Raw genomic sequence first — 25,248 nt, forward strand, 5'->3', positions numbered from 1 at the left:
TTACAAAACAGGCCACTCATTTCATGGCCCTTTGTGGGCATTGCTATGCACAACTTGTCTGCCATGTGTGCCGACAAAATATGATCACAGTAAATCCCGACAAATGCTTCGAGAAGACTTGATAACGTGATAAGGCACAATATCAAATTCAACGATTATTATTATATTACACCAAGAAACTTATAATACAAAGTCAGATCCCTGTGTTTTTTTAAGCAGGCAACCAGCCACCTGACAGGGAGAAGTTAGCTGGGGGAATTGGAGGCTGTGAGCATTATGCAGAGTGCAGTTAAGGCTTTGATTAGTAAACAGTTAAGAAACAATCGCAAACCCATGACAAATCATTAAATCGTTCCTTGGGTTAACACAATGAATGGGTTAAGGAATTATCACAAACTTTGCCCCATTATTTTAATATGAAATTCTATTTTTATAGCTTTAATATTATTTATGATATAATTTATGTTCTAAGTTTTGTTCATTGGTGCCACAGACTCCTTGGCTCAATATTCTCTGTAAGGTGACTTAATTCACTTTTCAATTTGATCACTTTTTCATTGTTGGTGAATTGGTAGTGAGAGCATAATAATAATAATAATTATTATTGTGAGAGCATAGACTTAAGAACATCACCAGAATATTGGCGATACTCTTTTAAACAAAGAGTATTGGGATGTGGAATACATTGACTGCACATGTCTGTTGGAGCAGAGTCAATTTCACTTAAAAGAGAAATAGACAAACACATGAAAATTAAATAGAAGGGTGAATGGAAAGAGCAGGGAAATGGGATTAGGTGAGATAGCTCCTTTGCGGAGCGAGCATTGATCAGCCATGCGTCTTCCTATAAAAGGAAGAAAATGACCTGACCTGAGCAAATTACTGACTATAAAATGTTGAAGAGAAAGATAAATAGAATAGAGTAGAAAGTCTGTAATGATCTATTCAGGACTGCTTCCACAAGTGATCTGATTGCATTCTGGGTTGATCTGGGGTCAATCATAAGGTTATTAAAGCCAGTTTCGGCCTGCTGATACAGAAATCCTTAAATCGTTCCTTGGGCTAGCCCAGCGAATGGCACTGGATAACAATAATAATAATAATAATCCTTGCATTTGAATATAGCGCCTTATCATGTCTTCGAGACGTCTCAAAGCGCTTCACAAAAAATACGACAAAGTGAATTGACTGTGTATTTTGCGGGCGAAACGTTCAGTGCTAAGGAAGGAAACGTATGTAAATGTAATAGCTGGCAAGCCAGCAAATATTCAATACTGCAATGGGGAAATTCTAGCTGTATTTTGGCCCATTTGTGTTTGAACTGAATCCCCCATTCTTCTCAAAGATAATTTGCAACCCATCCCAACCCTGATAGTGAGAGCACTCTGCAGACAACATATGATTACCTCATGTTCGAAGTCTAAAACACTTTGGTCCATATTAGGCAAAGATAAAATGTGCAAAAAGAAAGACAAAAAAGAGCAATAATTAGGATTATATGGATAATAAGCAATCACAGAACCCAATTCCTCAGCAACAAAAAAATGTAATTATTAAATCTAGTAAACATGTCCAAAGCCAAAGAAAGAGAAGTCAAGACCCAAAGGTATAATTAATAATCATCTTAGTGGTTTCTTAACTGTTTGGAACGTGAATCAGCAGGAAAAGAATCAAAGTAAGAGCTTATGATGAAAAGCGCTTGTTACAAAGGTCACTCTCTTGCCTGGCGAACTCTGTGAAAAAAGCCTGGGAAAATGCTGATCACACGTACAGCCAGCGTAGTTAATGCCAATAACCTCCCCATTTCTTTAAACACACATCTAAAACTACCACTGGATACTGTCAAACAAAGACAGCAAAAACACAACAGCTGCTGGGCAAATGCTGCTGAGAGATAATGATTGCATATGACTGGATATTCTTGAAAAAGTTTCAGAAACCTGCCAAAGGCTGAAACAGAGATGTGGTAGTGTTATGGACCCCGATGTGACTTTCTGGCAGCGAACTGAACTACAAACTTTTTTGTATATCCTTTCTGTCAAAGTACCTTATGTTCCTGAAAAAAGAGGCATTTCGTGTGATTAGCTAAACATTTACAGTTCACTGAAATGTTCGTATTAACTTTTTTTATAATGTCAGGAAACAGTTTGCCGATTTACAAGCTGTCACAGTTATAATTGTTAACCTTTTTCTGGGTGCGTTTCAGGAGAAGAAATTCTAGTGCCGTTTTAGCTGCTCATTTTGCCGTTGGCAAGACAGTTCCTCCTTCCCGAATCTCAATTGTTGAAGCAAACAATAGAGTGCTTACTTATCTAGAATAGGTTTAATATTGCATTAAAAATTCCCAACTTTGTGAAGGCTCTGCAAATGGCTTGAGATCGATCTGCAGCCTGTTTGAGTACAGTAGCAGAATTTATATTGTGGGCTGTCAGACACGTGGTTCAAGGCACCAATGATTGAGTTACAATTAGGAGTGGAATAACAGGAAGAGAATCTCTGCGTGCTATGTGGCAATCTCAAAACTGTTGACTTACAATTCTGTGTCGCATAACATTACGTTCTGCGCATGAACTGCATCATTGACAATTGTCCCAAACATGTGAATAACCGTTGCGTGATTTCGGACAGGGAATTAGGAGCTATAATAGATGCAGATGAACTTTGCTAAAGACAGAATCAGTTTACCAAAAAAGTATTTACATTTGGATCAGGATTCCAGTCACCACCAGATTGAAATAGCTGATTCTCTTTCTCATTTTCACATTTGTTTTCAAGCGAGGAAATAACTCTCCCCCCTCACACACACACACACATTTTTGAATGTGTTTTTTCTCTTTCTTCCTCACTTAGATCTTTCTCTGCTCCATCACACATCCTGGCCAAGAGAGTGGGCAGGCAGTTTGCTCCAGGGTTTTGTCAGAGCTGCTGTTAATTCGAGGTAAGTAAAGTGTAATGGGTCATTGGTGTCCTCTACCCACATGGAGTCTTGTAAACCCAGTGGTTAGAGCACTTGCCGAGAGAACCTGGGTTTGATTCCCAAATGCTAGGCATATTTCCTTCCTCCACACACCTCTGTTTGCCTAGCAGGAAGTAGGAAACTGATTGTTAGTCGATTGGTGAATCGTTTTTCCGGGGGAAATAATCCTTTCAAAGAAAAGATTTCTCCCACAAAATTTTTACAGTCAATCCACTTTACAGTATATTCTGTGAAGCGCTTTGAGATGTCTCGAAGATGTGATGAGACGCTACATCAAGTGAAAGGATTATTATTATTATTATGTGAGGGCAGCTTTGCCTGTGTTTAAATCTTTGCTCTGATGGCATGTTCAAGATAATTGGATGTGTGTGGATCAATGGGATGGGATCAGAGAGGGGTGGAGGGCGAGGGGGCTGGAGGAGGGAAGATGACCGTAGGCACGGTCGAAAATTAAATTCCTATCCCAGATTATAAACCACATCTTATTTATTTACTCAGCAATTACCTCTGAGAAAATAATCAGATACTTTATTTGATTATAATCGTTGGTTTAATGTCTCATCCGGTTAACTTCTCATCTGAAGTATTGCATCTTCAACAAGGCAGTGCTCCTCTAGTACTTCTACACTGTATGAGTTCAAAGTCCCAATGGGAGTGATTCAGAGGCGAGAGAGCCAGCAACTGAGCCATTGCTCCTCATACCGCAGTGCTAAATGATCCTGGACAAAAGGTTCTACGAGTTTTACTACGCAAAGGTTTCCTGATTTACAGAATTAACACATAGTTGACTTTGCACCAGACTTTGAGTTCCAACACCTGTTGATCACTAACACTATTGGGGGTGAAATATTTCATAATGGTTTCGGACAAAAGACATTTGTGGTGAATTTGGGTGGGTGGTGAAGGAAGGCTAACGACAGCTCCTATCTTTGCGATTTCATGAGAGTAGAGGTGGATATGACTGGATGTGGACTAGCAACATAATATGTTCTTGAAAAATTTGAGCTAAAAGTATCTAGCTGATGGTCTAAACTGTTCTGGTTTTCTTCCGTCCTTGGATTCCCATTCTACTCACAAAGCAAATCTAAAGCAAGTAGTGAAGCAATCCTAAAAAAGCAGTTTAAGGTCAATTTATTCCATTTATTTAACAGTAATTAAGATGAAACCACTGCATTTTAGCAGAATAAAAGCAAATTACGGTACAAAATCCAGCACCATGGATGATTTTAAGGTAGTAACCGAATGCCATTTGCCATTTAGGATATAGCTGAGACAGCCTTTCTCTCCTAAAGTGTGCAATTACCATTAATTGTTCCTGCTCATGTGTAACATTATCGGATGTTAATGTGGCTGTGGCTTTTTCAAGAATAAAATAAGCAAACTATTCAATTCCTTTTTAAATTCAATTCTATTTACTAATTGCATCCTGTTAATTATTTTTAAAAAAAGTTTGCTGCATTTTAACCTTAGAATCCCAGCAAAAAATGACAATGAATGAACACTGCACGCGGGGTTGGAATAATTATTAGTAATTGGATCGTAGGCAGACAAGAGTCTCTGTTTAGTGATACATTCGTGTAGATTTGGAGTTACTAAATATGCTGTTTCTCCAAATAATGGGGAAAGGTTAATGGGATAGACTTGGCATCAAAGTTACAAAAACGCATTGGCTATTTAGAAAGTAAGCGAACCTGAGTGGTTGAAATTTAATTGGAATGGATCTTACTGAATAAGGATCAACCGGCTATAACCAAAGCTATAACTGGCTCAGAAAAAAAAGTTTCATTTAGGATTAAAATGCTTCACATTCAAGTGAAGATTTGTGGAATTACCTTTATTTGGTGTCTTTTGCACCGAAATACATTTACTCTTCCAATTCACTAAGAATAAGGGAGAGCTTGTGCTGTCTTTTGAGTATTAAACTCCTATTTCTAAATTATGGGAAGTGACAACTTTGCCATTTTCAGCACCATAGACGATAAGTGTTTGAGTTAATGTGATCTTATTTTTTAAAAACATCTTTCTTTGGCTAAAAAGTAAAAGAGAAAATGTATATTATTCAAAAGAAAGATCCTTTGTTTCTAAAACTATTTTAAGCTGATCTCGGGGAGCCTAGCTTCATAGCTTGTGTTGATTTATTTTAGATGTGAATTTAAAAGCAGGTTTTCCTGGATCCTGTTCAACAACATGTTCCAGATCACTGAAAGCTGAACTGTTCTATTGATATACAGCACTTGCCCTGGTAAAATTAATTATTGACCTGAGATTTTTCAGAGCAATGTCTGAGCCAGGACAATTATTTGATTGTGTATGTTAATAGCAAGATTGTCAAAGCCTTGCATTACATGACACACCTACAGGAAGGTACAACTGCAACCCAAAACAGGATAAGCTGATTGCTGAGTCTGTAAAGCAGCAAAGCCCATTAACATGATGGCTAACGGTATCAGGTCATACCTCTTTCCTCTTCCTTTAGTGCTTTTGTCTGGATTCCTTCATGGGAAACCCCAAATGCCCTCCATTCCTTCAACTGTGGGATAAATATAGCCTGCAGGAGTACACTGTGTGACAACAGAAAGCAGGATACAGGATCCCTTAAGTGATTTATTTACTGCATTTGTTTGGAAGGAAGGCTGCTGCTGTTTGGAAGGTAAGCAGGATGAGCACTTGTTGTAAGAGACTTGCAGATCTCTTGAATTTCAGTTCACTGACTCTCTGCTTAAAACATTAGGAAGTTCACCGAACTATCACAGACCTTCCTGGGAGGAACTGTGGATGGTATCATTTGCAGAAGGCCAAGTGTTATTTCTGGTAACACATTCCTGACGTAGAGGAAAATAGATATCAATTCAGCACCTGAACTAACCTTTTAAATCTGAAGCTGGAAGGAACATTTCTTGGCCATTCCTGACCATATCAATGAAACTAAAACTATTAATGGGAATAGTGTCACGCAGGTACAGAGGGAATGTCGTCCCATATATAAATAAAAAAATAATATTCTTTGCATTTGATATAGCCCCTTCCCTTATCACTTTGTTAATACGTCTCAAAGCACTTTGGAGAATATACTGTAAAGTGAATTGACTGTATTTTATGGGCAAAACGCGGCAGCCAATTACGCACAGTGATGTCCCATAAAGTCAGGCATTGAAGATATGCGCTATCATTGGATTTAAAGGGGCCAGAAGAACCCTTTCAAGATCCAAATTCAAACTCCGGAAATCTGTGCATTTTCCAATTAATTCAAAGTAGCCCAATGTGGATTCATTTATTATCCCAACTGGGTGATGGTGGTGGAGGGGTAGAGGGAGAGAATCATGACAATATCCAACATGTTTTTCCAGTGTAAGGTTCATGCTAGAGATACAATCTATGCTGGATTCATTCAGGCCTCCTCTTGTCTATATAAATGGAGCATTAGAGAATATCAGCTTTCTAGATGTTGTAGATAGATGCTGAGCTCAGAGAGACAGAGCTACAAAGGAAATTCAGAACCAGAAGGATTATGGTAAACCAATGTAGATTGAACTTGGGTGAACCCACAGTGCTCGGGGTCTAGGTCTAATAATGCGAGATACCATTTTAAGCCCTCTGTTCTTAAGGGACCGCTTCTGACCAGTTCATTGCAAAGCAGGCTGCTTAATCACACCGAGAAAACCAGGCGAAACCTTAACCTGGAAGTGTACACAGCGACTGGTGAAATCAATTAAATCTCGATTCATTTTGTAATGTTCCAAGAACAAAATGGAAATGAAACTCAAACCACATATAGAATTGAAAAGTGATTACTGGAGACTTTTCTAAAACCAATAGATTTTACCCAAAACGTGAAACATTTCTTTGGTAAAGCATTCGACAATTCACGAGTGGTGGTGATTTTAAAGAATTGTGGAACAGGCTCGAGGGGCTCAATGGCCTACTCCTGTTTCTATGTTTCTAAGTGCTGTATTTTTGGCTATTTGGGCTAGAATGTCTACCTTTTGCATACAAATACGTTAGAATTTGGAGTCCTGTAGCTCAGTGGTTAGAGCACTCGCTTTGCAAGTGAGAGACCTGAGTTCAATTCCAGACAGGGCGAAACCTTGGGCAAGTTTCCTTACTCCACACGCCTAATAATAATCCCTCCAAAAAACAAAAAACAATAATAAAATTGGTCATTTTCAATCTACGACTGTTTGTGGGACATTGCTGTGCGCAATTGGCTGCCGCGTTCGCCCACAAATATACAGTCAATTCACTTTACAGTCTATTCTGTGAAGCGCTTTGGGACGTCCTCCCGACGTGAAAAGCGCTATATCAAATGCAAAGATTATTATTATTATTATTAATTTGAAGTTGTTACAGTTGACAACCTCGGAAGTGCTTTGAGACATTATAGGCATTATGTCTAATGAAAGGATGAGTACAGATTATTAATTTCAAACATCATGCTAGTTACAAATTCTTGAATCGCTCTTTTAGAGTTTGAAATATAGGGGTTGTTGGCCACAAATCTGCTCATACTTACAGTATGACAGGAAATAGTCTTGAATTGAATCTGTTGAGTTGAATAAAGTACACACCTACCATTATCTCCTACATTAATCAGCTGTCTGCCCCCTACAGTCACAGTAAACCATTTTTAAATGACTGAAGTGGCAAGCATATGAATACACAGAGATTTCCCAGCAGGTCCATCTGTTAAAGGAATTTTGAAACTAGCAAGTAGAACCCGCTTTCTAACGTTTTGTTGTGAATCTAATCACATTTCTTCATATATTTGTGGTGAATTTGTGCTGATGAAAGTCTGGAATATCAACCCAGGGGACAGAATACTTATTTTCTCCCCCCCTGTGTCGACATTAAGCACATTCAGATCACAGATAAGAGGTTAGAGGCAGAGTGAAACCTGATCCACACTGCCAAGATGTGCATTTACTCCAGCCAGAGGATAGCACCTCCTTTATGTCATTCTCTTTGTTCAGTACATTGTAGTGTGTTCCCAGTGAGACTGCTTGTTGGGGCCTAATTAGTGCTGAATTATGGGAGGTTTTGTGTTATAGACTTGTGCCCGTTAGCCCACTTGTGCCTCAACTCATTTTACTTATCGGATGGACCTTTATAGCCAGTAGAGAGAGAGAGAGAGAGTGAGAGATAGAAGTTCTTTACTCCACACGCCTAATAATAATCCCTCCAAAAAAAAAACAATAATAAAATTGGTCATTTCAATCCACGACTGTTTGTGGGACACTGCTATGCGCAATTGGCTGCCGCGTTTCACCCACAAATAAATGGTCAGTTCACTTTACAGTCTATTCTGTGAAGCGCTTTGAGACGTCTAGAAGATGTGAAAAGCGTTATATCAAATTCAAGGATTATTATTATTATTCCATTCGTCTGGGCTGGTTTCAAACCTAGATCCCAGAAGTGAAAGGACTGCACTACACATTGTCCCATAAAATATTGTTGAACTAATAAGTGCTATAGATACATACACTCAGAACAGACACTCAAGGAAGACGTTTAGTGTATGAGGAGAACAAAGACCCAATTGTACAATCACTGAAGATTTGAACTTGTTACCCAATTTACAAGTGATATGCTTCATGATAAAGAGCAGTTGTTAACTCTGCTCACATAAAGCAACACGAAGGTCATGTCTTGCCTTGGTTTTCAGATAAATCCTTATACATGAATCTTAGGACTGATTTCGCATTGCAAAAAGCAGCAGTCAGCAGTATGTCAGGCAGGTAACTCATCACTGTTCTGTCACATACGCTGACTCGGTGGCAACTCTAGGTATAAACCAAAGGCACTCACTATGGCTCCTTCTGACTGAAGCTCAATGTGATCGGCTGACACTGTATACTAGATGCTTGTCACCTCTAAAGTTTGCTTAAAATCTGAGATGCCACGTGAAAGTTATTGTTATTGCAAGTTTCAAAGTTCACAGACAGATAAACAGATGGACAGTACTCGAAAATAAATCTCACAGTGCAGCAGAATTAGTCATTTGAACTGTGTACTTAAGTTTTAAATGACCCTATTTCTATGCTTATAATGAACATAAATAATAAAGCATTGTACAACTGTTACTGTGCTCATTTTTCACCCTATTCACAGTCCAGAACATCTTTCTGCTCTTGCAATCAAAATTGGAAAACGAGACCACAACAATCAATTAGATACAGATAAATGAAGCTTTGTATTAGCATTTCTGGTCAACAATTGAGTCACTTTGAAAGCATTTTTACGTAGGTGAGATTCATGTCGTGTTTGATAGGGTGATTGATAAGTAATTCCGTTAAAAATGCAGAGGAGAGTTACGTGCAGAGAACTATGTACCTCTCTTTTCCACAGCTTCAATGCAAATCTTCACAAATTGTGGAATCGTGGTTTCCTCCCGTTTGCACAGAGTCTCCAAGTGGCAGCCGAAAACTTGTTCTGCAATATAGCGGAGACACAATTAGGGTTAATCAGATATGTCAGGGATGACAACTGAGACAATCCAAAAATACAAAGAGGAAACCAGAAGGTGCCTAAATCACGTATTTCGTTGACAATTCAGAATTTCAAGTTCATTACACATTTTCACCTAACATTTTATCAGCATTATTACTGGATTTGATGTTGGAGAAACAGCATGCACTATGAATCATAATAATAATTGTTTTGCACTTGGTAGAATACCTTCCATGTTGTCACCTCAAAATGCGTCACAGGATTCAATGTAAAGTTCGTAATGACTGTGTATTTTGCAGGTTAAATTTTGAGTATTTAGCAAATTAATTCGGATTTTTTTAAAATTGGAATTTGCTGATGAATGTCACGAGCCTTGAACATCTCTGCTTAAGTGGGGTGAATGAAAGTTTGATTTTTTTGCCTCATTGATAAATAAATGGCTGCAACCACGAGAGAAGCAATTGAAATTGGAGAAAACAAGTTTGCAGGGCTATGGGGAGAGAGCGGGGGAGTGGGATTGACTTGGATCGCTCTTTTCAAAGAGCCGACACAGACACAATGGGCCGAATGGCCTCCTTCTGTGTTGTAGCATTCTACGATTCTATGATATTTGCAACTAACCTACTGTAAGAGTGCATTATGACTAAAATATAAGTCAAAAGCTATCTAAAATATAATGTTATATCAGGATAAGAATGCAAGGCAATACAAGGTACATCCAGAAGCAAATTAGAAAGTATCATTACTCTTGGAGTACTTGTCTAAAATTTGATTAAGGTTATCGAGTACTCTATAACAAGCATTTACAATCAATAGGTACAATTGACTTCAAACTAAACTCAATTCAATTAGAATATGGAGAGAAACAGTGGACAAATTATCCATTTGGAGTCGAGTTGAACAGTAAAGTAGGTTGCAACAGTATGGGAAATGCACAGATACTGCAGATTAAGTGCTTAGAAAATAAATATACCTTCATAACCAACACAGTCAACTTAAAGTGTCTATACGGTGTGAACAAACAAATAACTTGAAGAGGTGTATTGCTGTCTCACTGGTGAGGGTTTGGAAGTGAGTGTTTACTGTGACACTTCAAAAAATCCTAAGCTGTTCTCAATACTAACAACATGATCTAACGGGGCAACCAACTGAGAGTCTGCAACAGTCTTTTCAGCAGCACTGTTGCTGAGGAGTATGATATATGAACAGCATGAATAATGTGGAACTGGCTATTGGTAGTCTAGTTCCTGAGCCAGGCGGGTCCGTAGTATTCCAGGGCACTGGTGATGACAGCGCAGCCAGCCTGGCTCATCGGTAAAACCTGGAAAGGCAGACCAGTCACTTGGAGCAGGGAGCCATTCCACTCAGCTCTTGTTAACCCTGCAAGCGAAAGCCTTAACAGGTAGGGTGGTCCTTGCTGGACAAGCAGTGGGAAAGCTTGCCAGACAGCAATATCAATGGCAAGCTATATGCGGTTTTAGCTGGCTAGATTCCAGCAGTTACCTCAACGCACACTCTGGGGTCCCCAAGCGTTGGCTCTTACCAACCTGCAACTAATACTTTCCAGAATTAGGAAATCAGGATGCATCCCTATGGGGACAGAGTGCACATTCCATTCCAATAATCTATCTCAGGGATTTCCATGTGTAGGTGGGATGCATGGAAATCTCAACTTGGCTTGGATACTCTTAAGCATGATGATGGTTTTCCGCATGTGTCAAATACCCGGCTGAGCATAAAAATAAAAATGAACAACATCATTTGTTTATACTCTTGCTGAAAAGAGTGGGGGGGGGGTTTGCTGCATTTGACTTGCAAGCAAGGACTCACTCGGAACAAGTTTGAGTACTTTGAGTACCAGCAAACAATTTTTGCAGGAACTACGGACAAAAATGTGATAGATTACAATAGCAAAAGTGGACTTAAATTTAATTCACGTAGAATAGCAGAACTCAGAGCGCAGCAAGGGTAAGGTAGTCTATTAAAAGCTAGCAGCCGCCACATCATTCGGTTGATGAGATAAGAATGGGACATTGCTACATGACTATTTCTCATATCTACAGCATGTCATTCAAGTCAGATAGATAACCCCTTGTGAATTCATGATCAGTCAAATGTGTAGTTTCTGACATGTCTTTGGAACACATATTTTAATGAGTGTGGCACCCAAACATTTATCTCTTCTTAAAAGCAAACTGGAAGAGTCAATTATTAAGTCTGTACTCCACCCGGATTCAGTCTTTGAATATAATCAAACAATTTTGCCGTAACTATAGATTATAATATCTAAAGCAATTATATGTGTTAGATTGCAATAACATCCCCTCCTCACCCCACCCCCACCCCATTACGTACAAGCTCCCAGATAGTTGTGTTAATCGCTTTGAGATGTCCTGCTGACATGAAAGGCGCTATATAAATGTAAATTGTTGTTATTATTATTGATCTACACCAGCGTGTGTTGTTGCACATTTATTCTTAAAATTGAAGACAGCACAGAATAGAGGCAAACTCTTGAGATTTAGCCAGAATTTGAAAGATTTTTTTAGAATCAACTTCTAAATTGAACAATTTCCACAATTCTGTCCCTTCTTAAACTTATTTTTCAGGCCTTGCATACCCAAACTTTGCCATTATTTTAGAAAGATGTATTTCCTGCGTCAATTTCGAAGCCACATCTTTCTTTCGAAGCTGTACTTAATTCTGAGCAAGATCTAGCTCTAACCTACAATAATTTTTAATGGTTTCTATCCATAAAAAAAACTTAACAATTAGATTTCTAAAACAATGTTTGTGCATACGTATGAGCATTATCAGCAGGTATGATGTTTAAGATAATCAATGATTCAACATTTCTCATCAAGAAATCTTTCAAGCAATATCTCAAACATGTAAAAATATACCAGTTACTTTGGGTGGAAACGGCTGTTGCTTTACTCATAACAACAGAAAATTCTGGGTGAATCATGCAAAGTATCAGACTTGCTCATAGCACTTCAAGACATCATTCTGGAAGTTCATGGCATCTACTTAACGACAGTTGCTAAAATTCTGAGTAGTAAATAATATCTATTATGCTGTTAAACAATCTGGGGTTGAAGAAACCAGATTGCTGTCACAAATCAATGTAAGGTCAACAGTGTCCAACCAACCAGTCTCAGTGTTTTTCTAGTTGTGTTGAGTTATTCCATATCTTCCCAGAGCTCCATTGTTTATTGCTCAAGTGAATTGAATGAAACAGTGTGTAACGGACTTGAAAAGTGTTAACATGCACTTCTGGGGAACCTTGATCAAACTCCTTCCAGATGCACATCGTTACCTACTCAAGTTGTGCACAACAGACTGGAAGAATTCATTCATCTGACAACTCCAGGGCAACCCACTACTAGCCTCTGAACAATACAAATTGTTAATGCTTCCTCAAAAGACAATCACAGTGGAGAGTGTTTATATATAAATATTTTAAGTGGTTGCTGATGTGACCATTGTATTCACAATCGGTGGAACAAATCTGGTGTAGTTTCCAATTAGAATCCGCGTAGTTTTTTCCTTGGGTCGGAGACATGTCAGAAGAGTTGTATTTTTAGGGTGTAATTATGATGGAAATGACAGTGACATGTTTTGATATGATTTAACCATCTCCCCCCCCTGTCCCCCACCCCCATTTCCTGACCACCTTCCCCCATCCTCTCTCCACTGCAACCCTAAATCTCCCCCTTTCCCTCCCACATCCCCTCTCCAAAACTTGGCTCTCAAACAGCTGTGTGAAACACTTTGCAATGCGAAAGTTGCTAAATGTAAATTGTTCTTATTGCTGATCTACAGCAGCACATGGTCGTGTCTGTCAATCAGCACAGATTCCCTCAAACGCTCTTTGGTGAAAGATTCTGAGGTTATCCTCCAGTTGCAGTGACCTTGTTGGTTTGCAATCATAATGGACATTTCAAGCACCCAGTGCCAAGGTTGACAAATTTACTGACCAATGAGGTACAGCTTCCTCTGTCTCTTGAAGAGGCAAGGTTAAGGTTTTCATTTGCCGTTGTTTTGATGGGGTTGTAACTGTTTTAAAAATAGCCATATTGATGATTGCGCTTTCTTTTCAAAATCCTTTCTGCACTCTGTCTCTAAGCTATTGCAACTTCAGGCATCAGACTTGTTGGTGAGGACAATTCCCTCTCTCTCCCTCCCTTTTTGTTTACTCTGCTACAGTTTTGCTTCCAACAAAGTCTAGTAATGTTTGTTCCGTTTGCACTTAGTTGCTGATTCCAAGACTCTCAGTAGTTTATAATAATAATCTTTGCATTTCATAGAGCGTCTTATCACATCTTTGAGACGTCTCAAAGCGCTTCACCAAATATACTGGTAAAGTGAATTGACTGCATATTTTGTGGGCGAAACACGGCAGCCAATTGCGCACAGCAGTGTCCCACAAACAATCGGGGATTGAGTGACCAATATATTATTATTATTTTTTTGAAGGTATAATTGCCCCCGGAAAAGTGAGCTGCCAGTTGATTAACAACCGAGTTCCTATTTACTGCTAGGTAAACAGAAGTGTGTGGAGTATAGAAATCTGCCCAACATTTTGCCCTGCCCAGAATCAAACCCAGGTCTCATTTTGACATTTTAAGCAAGATTTGATGCAAGATAATCAGCAGTGTCAATTATACTTAATGATAAGCAAAGGTGTTAAATTGACATCAATTAATCATTTGCTTTGAACCGTAACCTGCCTTGACATCATCATTTTAGACAACATATTAAGTGACAATACTCAGCCTTAAGGATGTTCATCTAATCATTAGAACTGTAGTGTGGAATGTTACAGTAAAGATTGAAGATACAAAGGGACTTTGTTTTAATACAATAAGTACAATACCCTTTAACCAGATTGGTGAGTTGACTTTTAATATCTTGATGAAGATACACTTAAAAAAATTAGGATCACAAATTTAGCTACCATTAACATAATGTTCAATAGAATTAAGCAGTTTTATAATAAATAATATTAAAAATCCATTTTGACTTAGAAGTATCACAAATGTTTAAGCATTTGTAGTTTCACATTGAAAAATAAAACTAGTTATTCCTCCCCAAACTTACATGCAATCAATCAATCAATCAATCAATCAATCAATCAATCAATCAATCAATCAATCAATCAACCAACCAATCAATCAATCAATCAAATACAGTGCTGGAGATTTGTTGCATGGTCAAAGGTGCTATCCTTTGGATGAGATGTCAAAGCAAGGTTCTGTCTTATGGATGATAAAAATCCAATGGTACTAGCCAACAATCGCTCCCAATAAAATTGGCCATGCTGTTTGCGAGACATTACTGTGTGTAAATTGACTTCTGTGTTTGCTTACTAAAATACACAATCACTGGGCTTTACAGTAAATCCTGTGAAGGGCTTTGAAATTTCTATTATTTGCTTAGTATTTTATACGATGTTATGCTTTGTGCTGGTGCTCAAGTTATCTATTATTATACAAAATAGTAAGTTCATCCTGGCCCATACTGCTAAGATAAATTCACTCAGGGAGTTAAAATTGCTGCTATTTCAGGGAACCTTAAGTATTTTTTTTCATTCTTGAATTACTAGTTAAAGCAAGAACAAAACAGAATTGCGTGAGTAGTAATTTCAACGAATATCAAGAAAAAGAAATTATTTTATCAGGCGCTAATCTTACAACTATCAAATATTACACCATTCCAATTCTCTTTCCCGTTCACTGCATTTACTTAATACCAATGGCAAATTAAAAACTGCATTAGGACTTAATATAATATTTGGTTACTGATGCTCAGAACATTCTGTTTTAATGAAAATTTCCCATTCTGGGAGCAAAATTAAAGAGGAACTCCATTAAGCAGTATTTGAGTTGAATCAGGTTTACAGTGAGTGGAAGGTGGAAATGAAGCTTTGTTGAATCTGAATGGGGATCATCATAAATAAGTTGAGTGAGGATGTTCCTTTTTTTATGGAATTTTAAGGACCATTCTAATTGAACGATAATAAAGTGATAACGCTCCATAGCGTGCAATAATGGTTATGGGGGATTCTAGCCAGCCATGGTTATTTTGACAGGATGTGAAGCTGATACCTTTAAAATGATCTTGATTAACTTAGATTAGCTAAAGCTGCCCATTTCATCTATTGATTTAATGATCTGAAAATCAAGGAACAATCTGTGAAATGACAGTGTATATCTATTTTCTCCCTTGACATCCTCCCATTTTGATCCACACATATGTTGCAGATTTCAAAAGTCAAGTCTCGGCCTGTTGATTTTTAAAAAAAATATATACTAGATACATTACTCTCAAATGCATCTTTCTGTCGAATTTTCTTCAGTTACCTGTACTTGTTTGCAATGTTTATTGAGCAATCCAACTTCATCAACATTTCATTTTTATGCTAGATGCCTGTGGCGTTTTCTTTGTACAATGAATTCTGAACATAATGATTGCACTGTGAGCTCTGCTGTTCAACTGTGTAGAGAGCTCTAACTCAGAATAGGACAATATTGAACAAAGTGGTGAGAGAATGTTAAGTTGAGAGGAGAGGTTGGGTATTGGGATGGGGAGAATAATAATATTAATCCTTGCATTTGATACAGCGCCTTATCACGTCTTCGAGACGTTTCAAAATGCTCCACAGACTATACTGTAAAGTGAATTGACTCGATATTTTTTTAATTGCCTGTTTAGATTTTACTTTGACTTTGAGGTGAAGCTCAGCACACATGTTAATGTTGGGTGATGAAAATCTGCAGTGAGTTCACTTTCAGCATTTCATTATGCACGTGTCCATTTTTGTTCGGTTTTAATTAATGTTTTGAATTTATTTTCACTTGCTCTCTGTGATTCTTTTGACTTTGCGGCAGTAACTCGGCACCAAATAATGAAAAAATCCCAGTGAACTGAATGAATCCGTAAGTGTATCTCAAGCTTACAATAGTTCGCAGTGCATCAGATCCCTCCTATATCATTACCTCAAATGAAATTATGCCACAATAACATTGAAGACATGGCTATATTGAGTGATTTATCACACCATGACATTTTGGCTTCAGGTGATAAAACAGACACAAATCCCCCAATAAAACACATGCCTTTGAATTCATTATTGCTGTTATCGAGTGTAGTTTGTTGGAAGAGACATTAAACCAAGGTCCTATCTGCCTGCTCAGGTGGACGTTAAAGATTCCATGACACAATTTAAACAAAGGATTTTTCTTGGTCTGGCCAATAATCCTCCAGATTAAATTAGTCAGTGATTTCATTGTTCTTTATGGGGATCTTGTGAACACAACTGATTGCTGCAAATGCCTACAAAAAGTTTTTCTTTTCTTTAGCTGTCTTTCTGTTAATACTTCTGATCTTGTACTGCTTTGGTGCTTGTGTTGCCATCTTTTAGTCCTTTTTCTGCTTGAATTTTTTCTTGATTTTCTTAACTATTCTGATCGTCACCCTCTGCGTCTTTTCTCCTCCATAATTGAGTACATTGAGTCCAATTGTGCATTTCCACTGCTGTCACTGTTAACATTAGATAACTTGTTCATGGGCATTGATACCATGAATTGAATCAGGGACCTTTCTGTATGCCTCAATATCATCATGTAATTACAGGAGAAGGAAGGACCTTCAGTTTCATCATAAGATCATAAGTAATATCAAAATGTTCAGAGATAAATAAAGCTGCACATTTCTGGAGGAGAAAAATGAACCGCAACATTTCTTAGTCAACTAGGATCAGAACAGTGATCTGGCCAGAAAATTATTTGAGAAAGAAACACTTTCAAGCTTCCTTTTGACAATTTGATTGTAATAAAAGCCACTTGAAATGGTATTTCCGAAAATAATTAAAGGGTTGGAATTTTTTTTAGCAGTTGTTTCATAATTATTCTGTTGTCGTGCTGAATTAAATAGATTTCACATTCATGTTTGCAAGTGGTATCCAGGTGTTTATTGCCAGATTTAATTTGCATCTCAGCTCTTGGTAGCCATCACAGGTCAACTTTAGTAAATAGCTGGAACAGTTTGACATGAGATGCCTCTTCTGCCTCCACTCCTGGTGACTGACATCTGGGGTTGATAATGGCTGTGATAATGTCACACACATACAATGGCGATGTATTTGCTTTACAGGGGCAGAAACGTGTGTAACCTTTACCCAACCAACTTGTTACTTAAATAAAGGCAGCAGAAGATGAAAGAATGGAAAAGAGCAATGTTGTTTGACATTAAGGAAGGACAAGAAATAAAGAAAAGTGTTTCAAATTGCAGAACTTCAACTGATTTTACTATGTTCTTCTGGCTTCCTTCATTCCTATTAGTGTTTAACTCCACACAATCTTCCTGGTTGGGGCTGGCAGATAAAATGGACTGAACATCCTTTGAATAGGAGTTTACTACCCCTCCGTACATAGTGAACCCTAACCCATGTGAAGTGACAACTTTAATGGAAGACCGGATGTTTCATCAAGCAATCCTATCAAGACTGTCAAATTCATCCTGCTTATTTGTCAGTTTTGACACCACTAAGGCTGCAATCACACTGGAGTGAAATAATTGTTGAGATTTTTATTGTAATGAAGCCAGTACTGCTCATAATTAAATTGCTCTCAAAATTCAATGTTAATTTATGGAACTTAAGCAATGCACGATTCATCCATCCCTAATGAACTTCCACTGGGTCAAAACTTTATTTCCAAGATGTCAGCCTGGCTTAGTTTGTAGCCCTATTATTACATCCAAAGCAGAAAGGTATGGGTTCAAGTTCCATGTCGGGATTTGGAACTCACAGTCTTGGCTGACGCTCCAATGAAGTGTTGGGGAAGTGCTGCATTGTTATATGGGTTAAACTGAGGTCCTGCTCTTGCCTGTTCAGGTAGTTATTAAGTATGCCATGGCACTACTCAAAAAGGACAAATAAATGTTTCCTTCTATCCTGGCCAACAATCCCCAGACAGAATTGGTCATTCACATTCGTTGTTTGTAGGACATTGCTGTGGGCAAAATGGCTGCTTTGTTTACCTACAAATACATAGTCACTTTGAGAGATCTTGATGACGTGACAAGGCATTGTGTCAAATTCAAGGATTATTATTATGTTATATCGCAACCAGAATTTGGTTTATTCTCCTGATTTTAATAATATGTTTGTGCACAGTTACATCCATAATTTCTGTCTGGAACACTTATGCATTTCTCAGACATTTTTACATGTGGGGGGGACCGCACTGTGTAGTGTGCGATAATGATCAAGGTTATTGAAACACACATATGTAATTGCGGGCCATTGAAATCATGTTCTCACAAACTCTGGTAAGCACTGAACATTTTTGAACCAATTGCTGAAGATAACCATCTCCGTTGACTCGGTAACACAAACATTGACAATATTTGTGTTACCGAGTCAACGGAGATGGTTATCTTTCTTTCCCCTTCCCAAAATGTTCCAGGAATTGCATGCCAGTAACAAAAAAGGATCCATTTCTGCATTCATTAAATGAGTCAAGTTTTTCCAAATAAAACTGAGCAAAACATTAAACAAATCCAAAGCAAAATTATAAAAGAATCCTAATGTCTTACAGTGCAGAATTTCTTGGGAAAGTGGGATATAGTGAGAGAAAGCAATTCTACTTAAATATATTTAATGTCTTAATGGATTGTTCAGCAAATTAACTATTGGCTCTATATTAACTGCGTTGTCAGCAATTTTCTTTGCAAAAAAAAGTAATTGCATAGTGCTTCAGACCCCAGGAAAAGTGCACCATAAAGTCATCTGAACCAAACACAAACCAAACCAAAAAAATTACATTTGTTTAGTGCCTTTCACATCAGGTAATGAAGGAGGCAAGAGAGGGGAGGGACTGTGGGATAGAATTCCAGAGGGTGGGGGCAGAGTAGCAGAAGGCCTGCCTGCCAATGGTGGGGCAGGCGAGGAGGGGGACATGAAGCAGGCCAGAGCCCGCTGAACTGAGGGAGCAGGCAGATTGGTAAGGAGTTAGAAGACTCCAGTGGTAGGGGGGGAGCAAGGCCATGGAGGGCTTTCAAGGTATGGGCCAGGATCTTGAACTGTATCCTCTGTGTGATGGGAAGCCAGTGGAGTCGGGTGAGGATGGGGGTGATAGGTTCGCGGAGCCTGGTGTGGGAGAGGACATGGGCTGCAGAGTTCTGGATGATCTGCAGCTTATGGTGGGAGGAGTTGGGGAGGCCGACAAGCAGGGAGTTTGCGTAGTCAAGGCTGGATGTTATGAATGCATGTATAAGGGTCTCGGCATCCTGTGGTGTGAGACAGTGACAAAACCGGGTGATGTTGCGAAGGTAGAGCGGGACATGGCATGGATGTGGGTTAGGAAGGATAGTTGAAGGTCGAACAAGATGCCAAAGTTTCCGGTCTGGCTCAGTGAGGTGGAGTGTGCATCCTTCGATGGTGATGCTGTCAGCGCCTAAGGTGTGGATCATCATAGCACATACTTTCCCACCTTGAGAAATTTTAGAAGTTTTCACAGTTCAGAATAAAACATTTTGCACACCTAATCGTCAATTGGGGAAGAGAAGCAGCAAGTGAGCAGAGAAAAGAAAAATGAACTTGAATTTAAGTGAAGCTGAAACAAATGTTAGATTGATGGCATACCTCCAAGTATTTCCAGTAGAATCCAACGAACTTTGCAAAACTCTTATATTTGGTTTTAATTTAGAAGATTGTTTTCCACTGCATTTAAGAAAAGTGGAAAACTAGCCTCCAAATAAAGATTGATTCTAGATAATTGTTTTAAGGCTAAGATCATGATAAATTTCAGGTCCCAAGTTCCCCTTGGAAGAAACTAAAAATACATGAAATCTTTTCTAATTGGAGAACCTTGTATTGATGAGGGGCAATGCCTTGACTGTACAGCTGAACTCTGAGGCAATGTTGAAGGTGATTTGACACCTTCCAGGTAAGGTTTGTTCCCTTACCTCCTCTCTTCCTGTACCTTTCCCTTCAAACATACCGTTGAATTCATGATGGGAACTGACAATGTTGTGAGAAGCTAAAAATCAATGATTACATTGTTTACATCTCAGACCAGCTGTAATCTGCTGGATACATCTGAACATAGGAGACTGATAATGAAATTGTTAGTGGATAGAGCAGTCACTTGCACTGCTACTGACAAGGAATGTAAAAGCTGCACAATACAATCCAAAACCCCTTTGTAAAAGCATGAGATGCGTCAGTGAAACTTTATCTGCTGAGTTGAAACTGCCGGAGGTACTGTCTGTCCCTCTTAACCAAGTAATTACTGTTTGTTGTTTTCAAAGAAAACCTTGTTTCATTGAAATAGTCTCTATTATCGACGTGCTTCACTCACACGTGTGTTAGCCAGTTTTCTATTTATATTTTTATAAATTTAATATCAATTAAAACACCATAGTCTGCTTAATGAATCCACAATTAAAAACATCTACACCAGGCAGAAGAAGTTTTGAAGGAATCCACTAATGGTACCTAACAACACAACTTAGTTCAGGCCTAAAATAATAATAACTTGTGCATTCATGAAATAACATCTTATTTCAGCGTTGAAGTGCTTCACCGGGTTTACTGTAAAGTGTAGTGACTGTGTAGGTGAAATTGGCGGCCAATTTACACTCAGCATAAACACCAGTAAAATTAATGGAATGACCATTTTTAAAAAACATTTGGGTCAGCTGGGTGTCTAACACATTAGGAATCCCATCACAATGCTTAAGATTATCCAAATAATTTTTATCTGGGAGAATGTTAGCCAGGACACTGGGATAAACTCCCTTCTCTTTTCAAGTTGTTGCATGGAATCTTCAGTCTACCTGTACCAGCGGATAGATCCCTCAGTTTAATGTCTCATCCAAAGGACAGTGTTTCCGACAACGTGATACTCTCCAGCCCTGCATTGGACTGTCAGACTCGACTACGAGCTCAAAATCCCAATGTAGGGCTTGAATACACAACTTTCTAATTTAGAGATGAGAGTGCTACCGACTCAGCCAAACTGACATCATCATTAAGTCAGCCAGCCTAGAAAATCAGCTTTAATTCCCGGTCTGTGCTGAGCTAGCTGATCACAGTCGAGGCAGCAACAGGGTGCTACATTTGACCTAAACACCGCTGAACTAGAACTTTTGCACCATTGCCCTAAAATTTAAGGCAGAATTGTGGCGAATTCTTCAATTCAGTCTTAAATTGGAAGTTTTTTTTTGTTATTTCTTGCAGTTCTTAAAGAAAGACAATGGTTGTAAGCCTTTCGACAAGATTGTTCTGACCTGTGGCACCCTCCGGCTCCACAGTTGAGCAGTCTGCCAAATTGTACCTATGTCAGCTTGCACATGAACAATGATCATTTTATCTGAATCCCTTTGGCGCCGTGATATCTGGGACTTCAGGAAAGGAACAGGAAAGAAAACTGGCAAAGGGAAAATAAAGAGAGAGAGAGATTTCAGCGTAACGTTATGAAGATGAATCATTTAAACAACCACAGCTGTTTAATATGGTTTATAGTATATTAATTATGAAACATATATCATAGACCAGTTCGGACCTTAAAACCTGCATATTGATGTCGTTTTCCTGCTGACACAACACTTTACTCAATTTATGTTATAAGCACAGCTGACATTTTGGAGCACGAATGCTATAATCTTGTTAAATTACTTAAATCAGAAACTGGCAATAGGAGACAGGAAATAGTGCCAAAACAGTGTGGAGTTTTGAGATAGAAAAATGCAGCAATAAAGCTGTTAATTTACCAATAATCAGTAGCAGCTGATAAATGGCCTACACAAAAGTTATAATTGCACACTGTCACCCCGTCATATCAGTAGCGAGATCAGAATAAATGATGATTAGACAAATATACACACATTTAAAGGTAGGACCTTGTTTTTGACTTATGTCTAATAAGTTAAAGAAGTGGTCAAAAAGTCTTTTCACAAAATAAAAAGGTGTTCTGTTCAACGACTCTCTGGAAAGAAAATAAATGCTACAATTTTTTTTAAAGAGACACGAACATAAAATGGTGAGGGATTGTGTACATTTAGTTTCAGATTTCCAAAGTAGTGGGACAAGTGGGCAAACGTTCAGGCTTACGAAAACAATTATTGCAGATACCAGGAACCATTTTTTTTACACACACACCAACGCATTTGCATTTGATATAGTGCCTTATCAACAACAACAAAATTACATTTGTATAGCGCCTTTCATGTCAGGAGAACGTCCCAAGGTGCTGGACAGTCAGCGTTTCGGACACGAGCTGGGGTTCGGTTTCAGGGAGGGTGGAGGGCAGGGGGGAAAGCAGGGATATCGAAAGTACAGTCGAAGAGGAGAGTCTTGAGATAGGTCTTAAAGGAGGCAAGGGAGGGGGCGAGCCGGGGGGACTGCGGGATGGAGTTCCAGAGGGTGGGGGCAGAGTAGCAGAAGGCCCACCCAGCAATAGTGGGGCGAGCGAGGTGGGGGACCTGAAGCAGACCGGAGCCCGCTGAACGGAGGGAGTGGGCAGGTTGGTAGGGCCTTCTTCATCTCAAACTCTCTCGTGATGTTAGGAACAAAATTACGATATTCCTAAACAAGGATCAGTTCTTAATTAAGGCATTGCTTGAACGCATTATGAAAGGCCTCCCCCCTCCCCTGCTCCTCCCCACAAAAAAAACCTTCTGAATATTGGTATTGCCCCAAGCCATCTGAAAAACTCTGGACATTGTCATCTTGGAAGCAGGAACCAATTTCAGATGCTGAAGTCCAAGGTTTAGACCTCAACTCTAATAGAGGGTGACCAAAAAGTTGCGATACCTTTACAATGTCTGATAAGAAAATTATATTTTTTTAGATAATAGGATAGATTTTTTTAGATAGGATAGATATAATGAAGTCTTAGTCACCCTGTGTAAGCCAGCATCTCAAGAATACTCCCCACGAGAACATTTACTGCTCTGCAATTGGCAGCCACAAGCCTCGCTGAATTCTTCAACCCCAACTAATGTGTCAGTGAGAGGACCTACTGTCTAGTTCTCTGCCAGTTTGTAACAAATCACTGGTAGATGTGCGAGCCTAGCTGAGCTTCACTCTGATATTTTCTCCCACCCTCCCACCGGGAATGTACTTGGCCTCCACACAGTGCTTTTCAATAGCAGTACAGCTTAAATCACAAATTTACAGAGCTTGCGATAACCACCAACTTTCATTTATATAGTGCCCTTCACATGGTGTAGCGTCTCGGTGCGCTGAACTGAGTTTGACCCTGAGCCAGGGAGAAAGGGGAGGAGGCCATAAACTCTATCGCAGAGGAAAGTCTTTAGGTGCGACTTGAAAATAGCTGGGGAGGGGCAAGGAGGAATAATAATAATTATAATCTTTGCATTAGTTATAGCGCCTTATTGGGTCTTCGTGACATAGCGCTTCACAGAATGTACTGTAAAGTGATTTGACTGTGTATTCTGCGGGCGAATGGAAGCAAAGCTATGCTATATCATTCCATGGCACAATGTGTTTTAGCAGCCTCTCTCTATCTCATCCTTCATTGGTAAATACCCTTTTAAATGCATCTCACCTGGTCAAATAGTGAAGATATTGATGACCAGAATTTTTTTACTGACAAAAACAGAGCTAATAAGCTGAGCATTTCCCCCCTAGTAAATACATCAATGCCAACAGAGCTTCTGAGATTCCACATGGTTTGCTGCTAAACCTAATCTGCTTAGACAAAACATCCCACATGCTGTATCAACTGGGGGGATGTAAAATGCTTTTTTGTGGATTACTAGAACACATCATCTTCATCCACCATGTCTGCCATCCTCTGGAAATATACAGATGTTTTGCTGTTTTGAGGCTACTTCTTTAGATTTGTGGCTGTTTCTGTTATCTGTCTGAGTAATACAATAAATCTGAGTGAGTAAATTCTCGCTCATACCTTACGAAGGTAATACGATAGGAGTGCACTGCAAAAGCACTTTGAGTCATCTGGAAGACGTGAAAAGTGCTATATCAAATGCAAGGATTATTACTATTATTTATTTTTTACATGAGCATCCCAGGCATTGCAAGTACTTGACCATTAGACCTGAGAAAAACAAGGAATTTGGGGTTTCAATCTACTCAGTATTTCACCCCTGTGAAGTCAATAAACAACAAAAATAATAACATTTTATAAAATGTGCAAGATAAAACCTTCATTGGAGAGGAAAGAAGATGAGTGTGTGCTTCAAATGACTTGGAGCAAGGAGCCTTTCAAAAGCAGATAGATCTACAATGATCCAACAGTTGTTGATGGTCGACTCTCCTGTCTGGCTTCATCAACATGGCTTGAAGATATAGATATGTTCTCATTGCCAAGAGCTAATGCCCTCACTGGCAAAGTGGTGCTCTCTATATTACTTTTAGTTTATCTTAGGTTAGGCCTTATATTGGTTCCTTTGATATCCTCTCCTCTACCTCTGCGCTCTGGGACGCTACCCTGCGTGAGGGGCGCTATATAAATTCAAGTTGTGGTTGTTGCTTCTTCTACTCAGTAGGGTGGGCCAGACTGAGCCATAGATTTATTATACACCTGCCACCATTGCAATTCTATAAATCACTGATGGAAAATTTGGCTGTTGCCAACTCCAGGCTAGGCAGTTGGAATACCTGTGCAGTATGCCAAATCTTCACGAAAACTCAACCTTGATGGCACAACCCAGTGTAGCACTGAGCCATACAGAACAGAAAAGGTTGCACATTTCATAGCCCTGGTCTGGACTGAGACAGCCAGCAGTTGAGCAGTTTCATGCATTTTTCTTCAGTAGAGAGAACAGTT

At 38.9% G+C, this 25,248-nt stretch overlaps 1 protein-coding gene across 1 annotated transcript in view; it reads right to left on the reverse strand.

The window, feature by feature from the left end:
- arhgap15 (Rho GTPase activating protein 15) overlaps window positions 1-25,248 on the reverse strand; it is a 317,810-nt gene that overhangs the window by 108,738 nt on the left and 183,824 nt on the right. The window contains 1 exon segment of the mRNA XM_007896359.2: window positions 9,305-9,403. Coding sequence (XP_007894550.2) covers window positions 9,305-9,403 — 99 coding nt within the window.

The sequence above is a fragment of the Callorhinchus milii genome, unplaced genomic scaffold (genome assembly GCF_018977255.1).
Source record: "Callorhinchus milii isolate IMCB2004 unplaced genomic scaffold, IMCB_Cmil_1.0 Scaffold6, whole genome shotgun sequence".
Taxonomy (NCBI): domain Eukaryota; kingdom Metazoa; phylum Chordata; class Chondrichthyes; order Chimaeriformes; family Callorhinchidae; genus Callorhinchus; species Callorhinchus milii.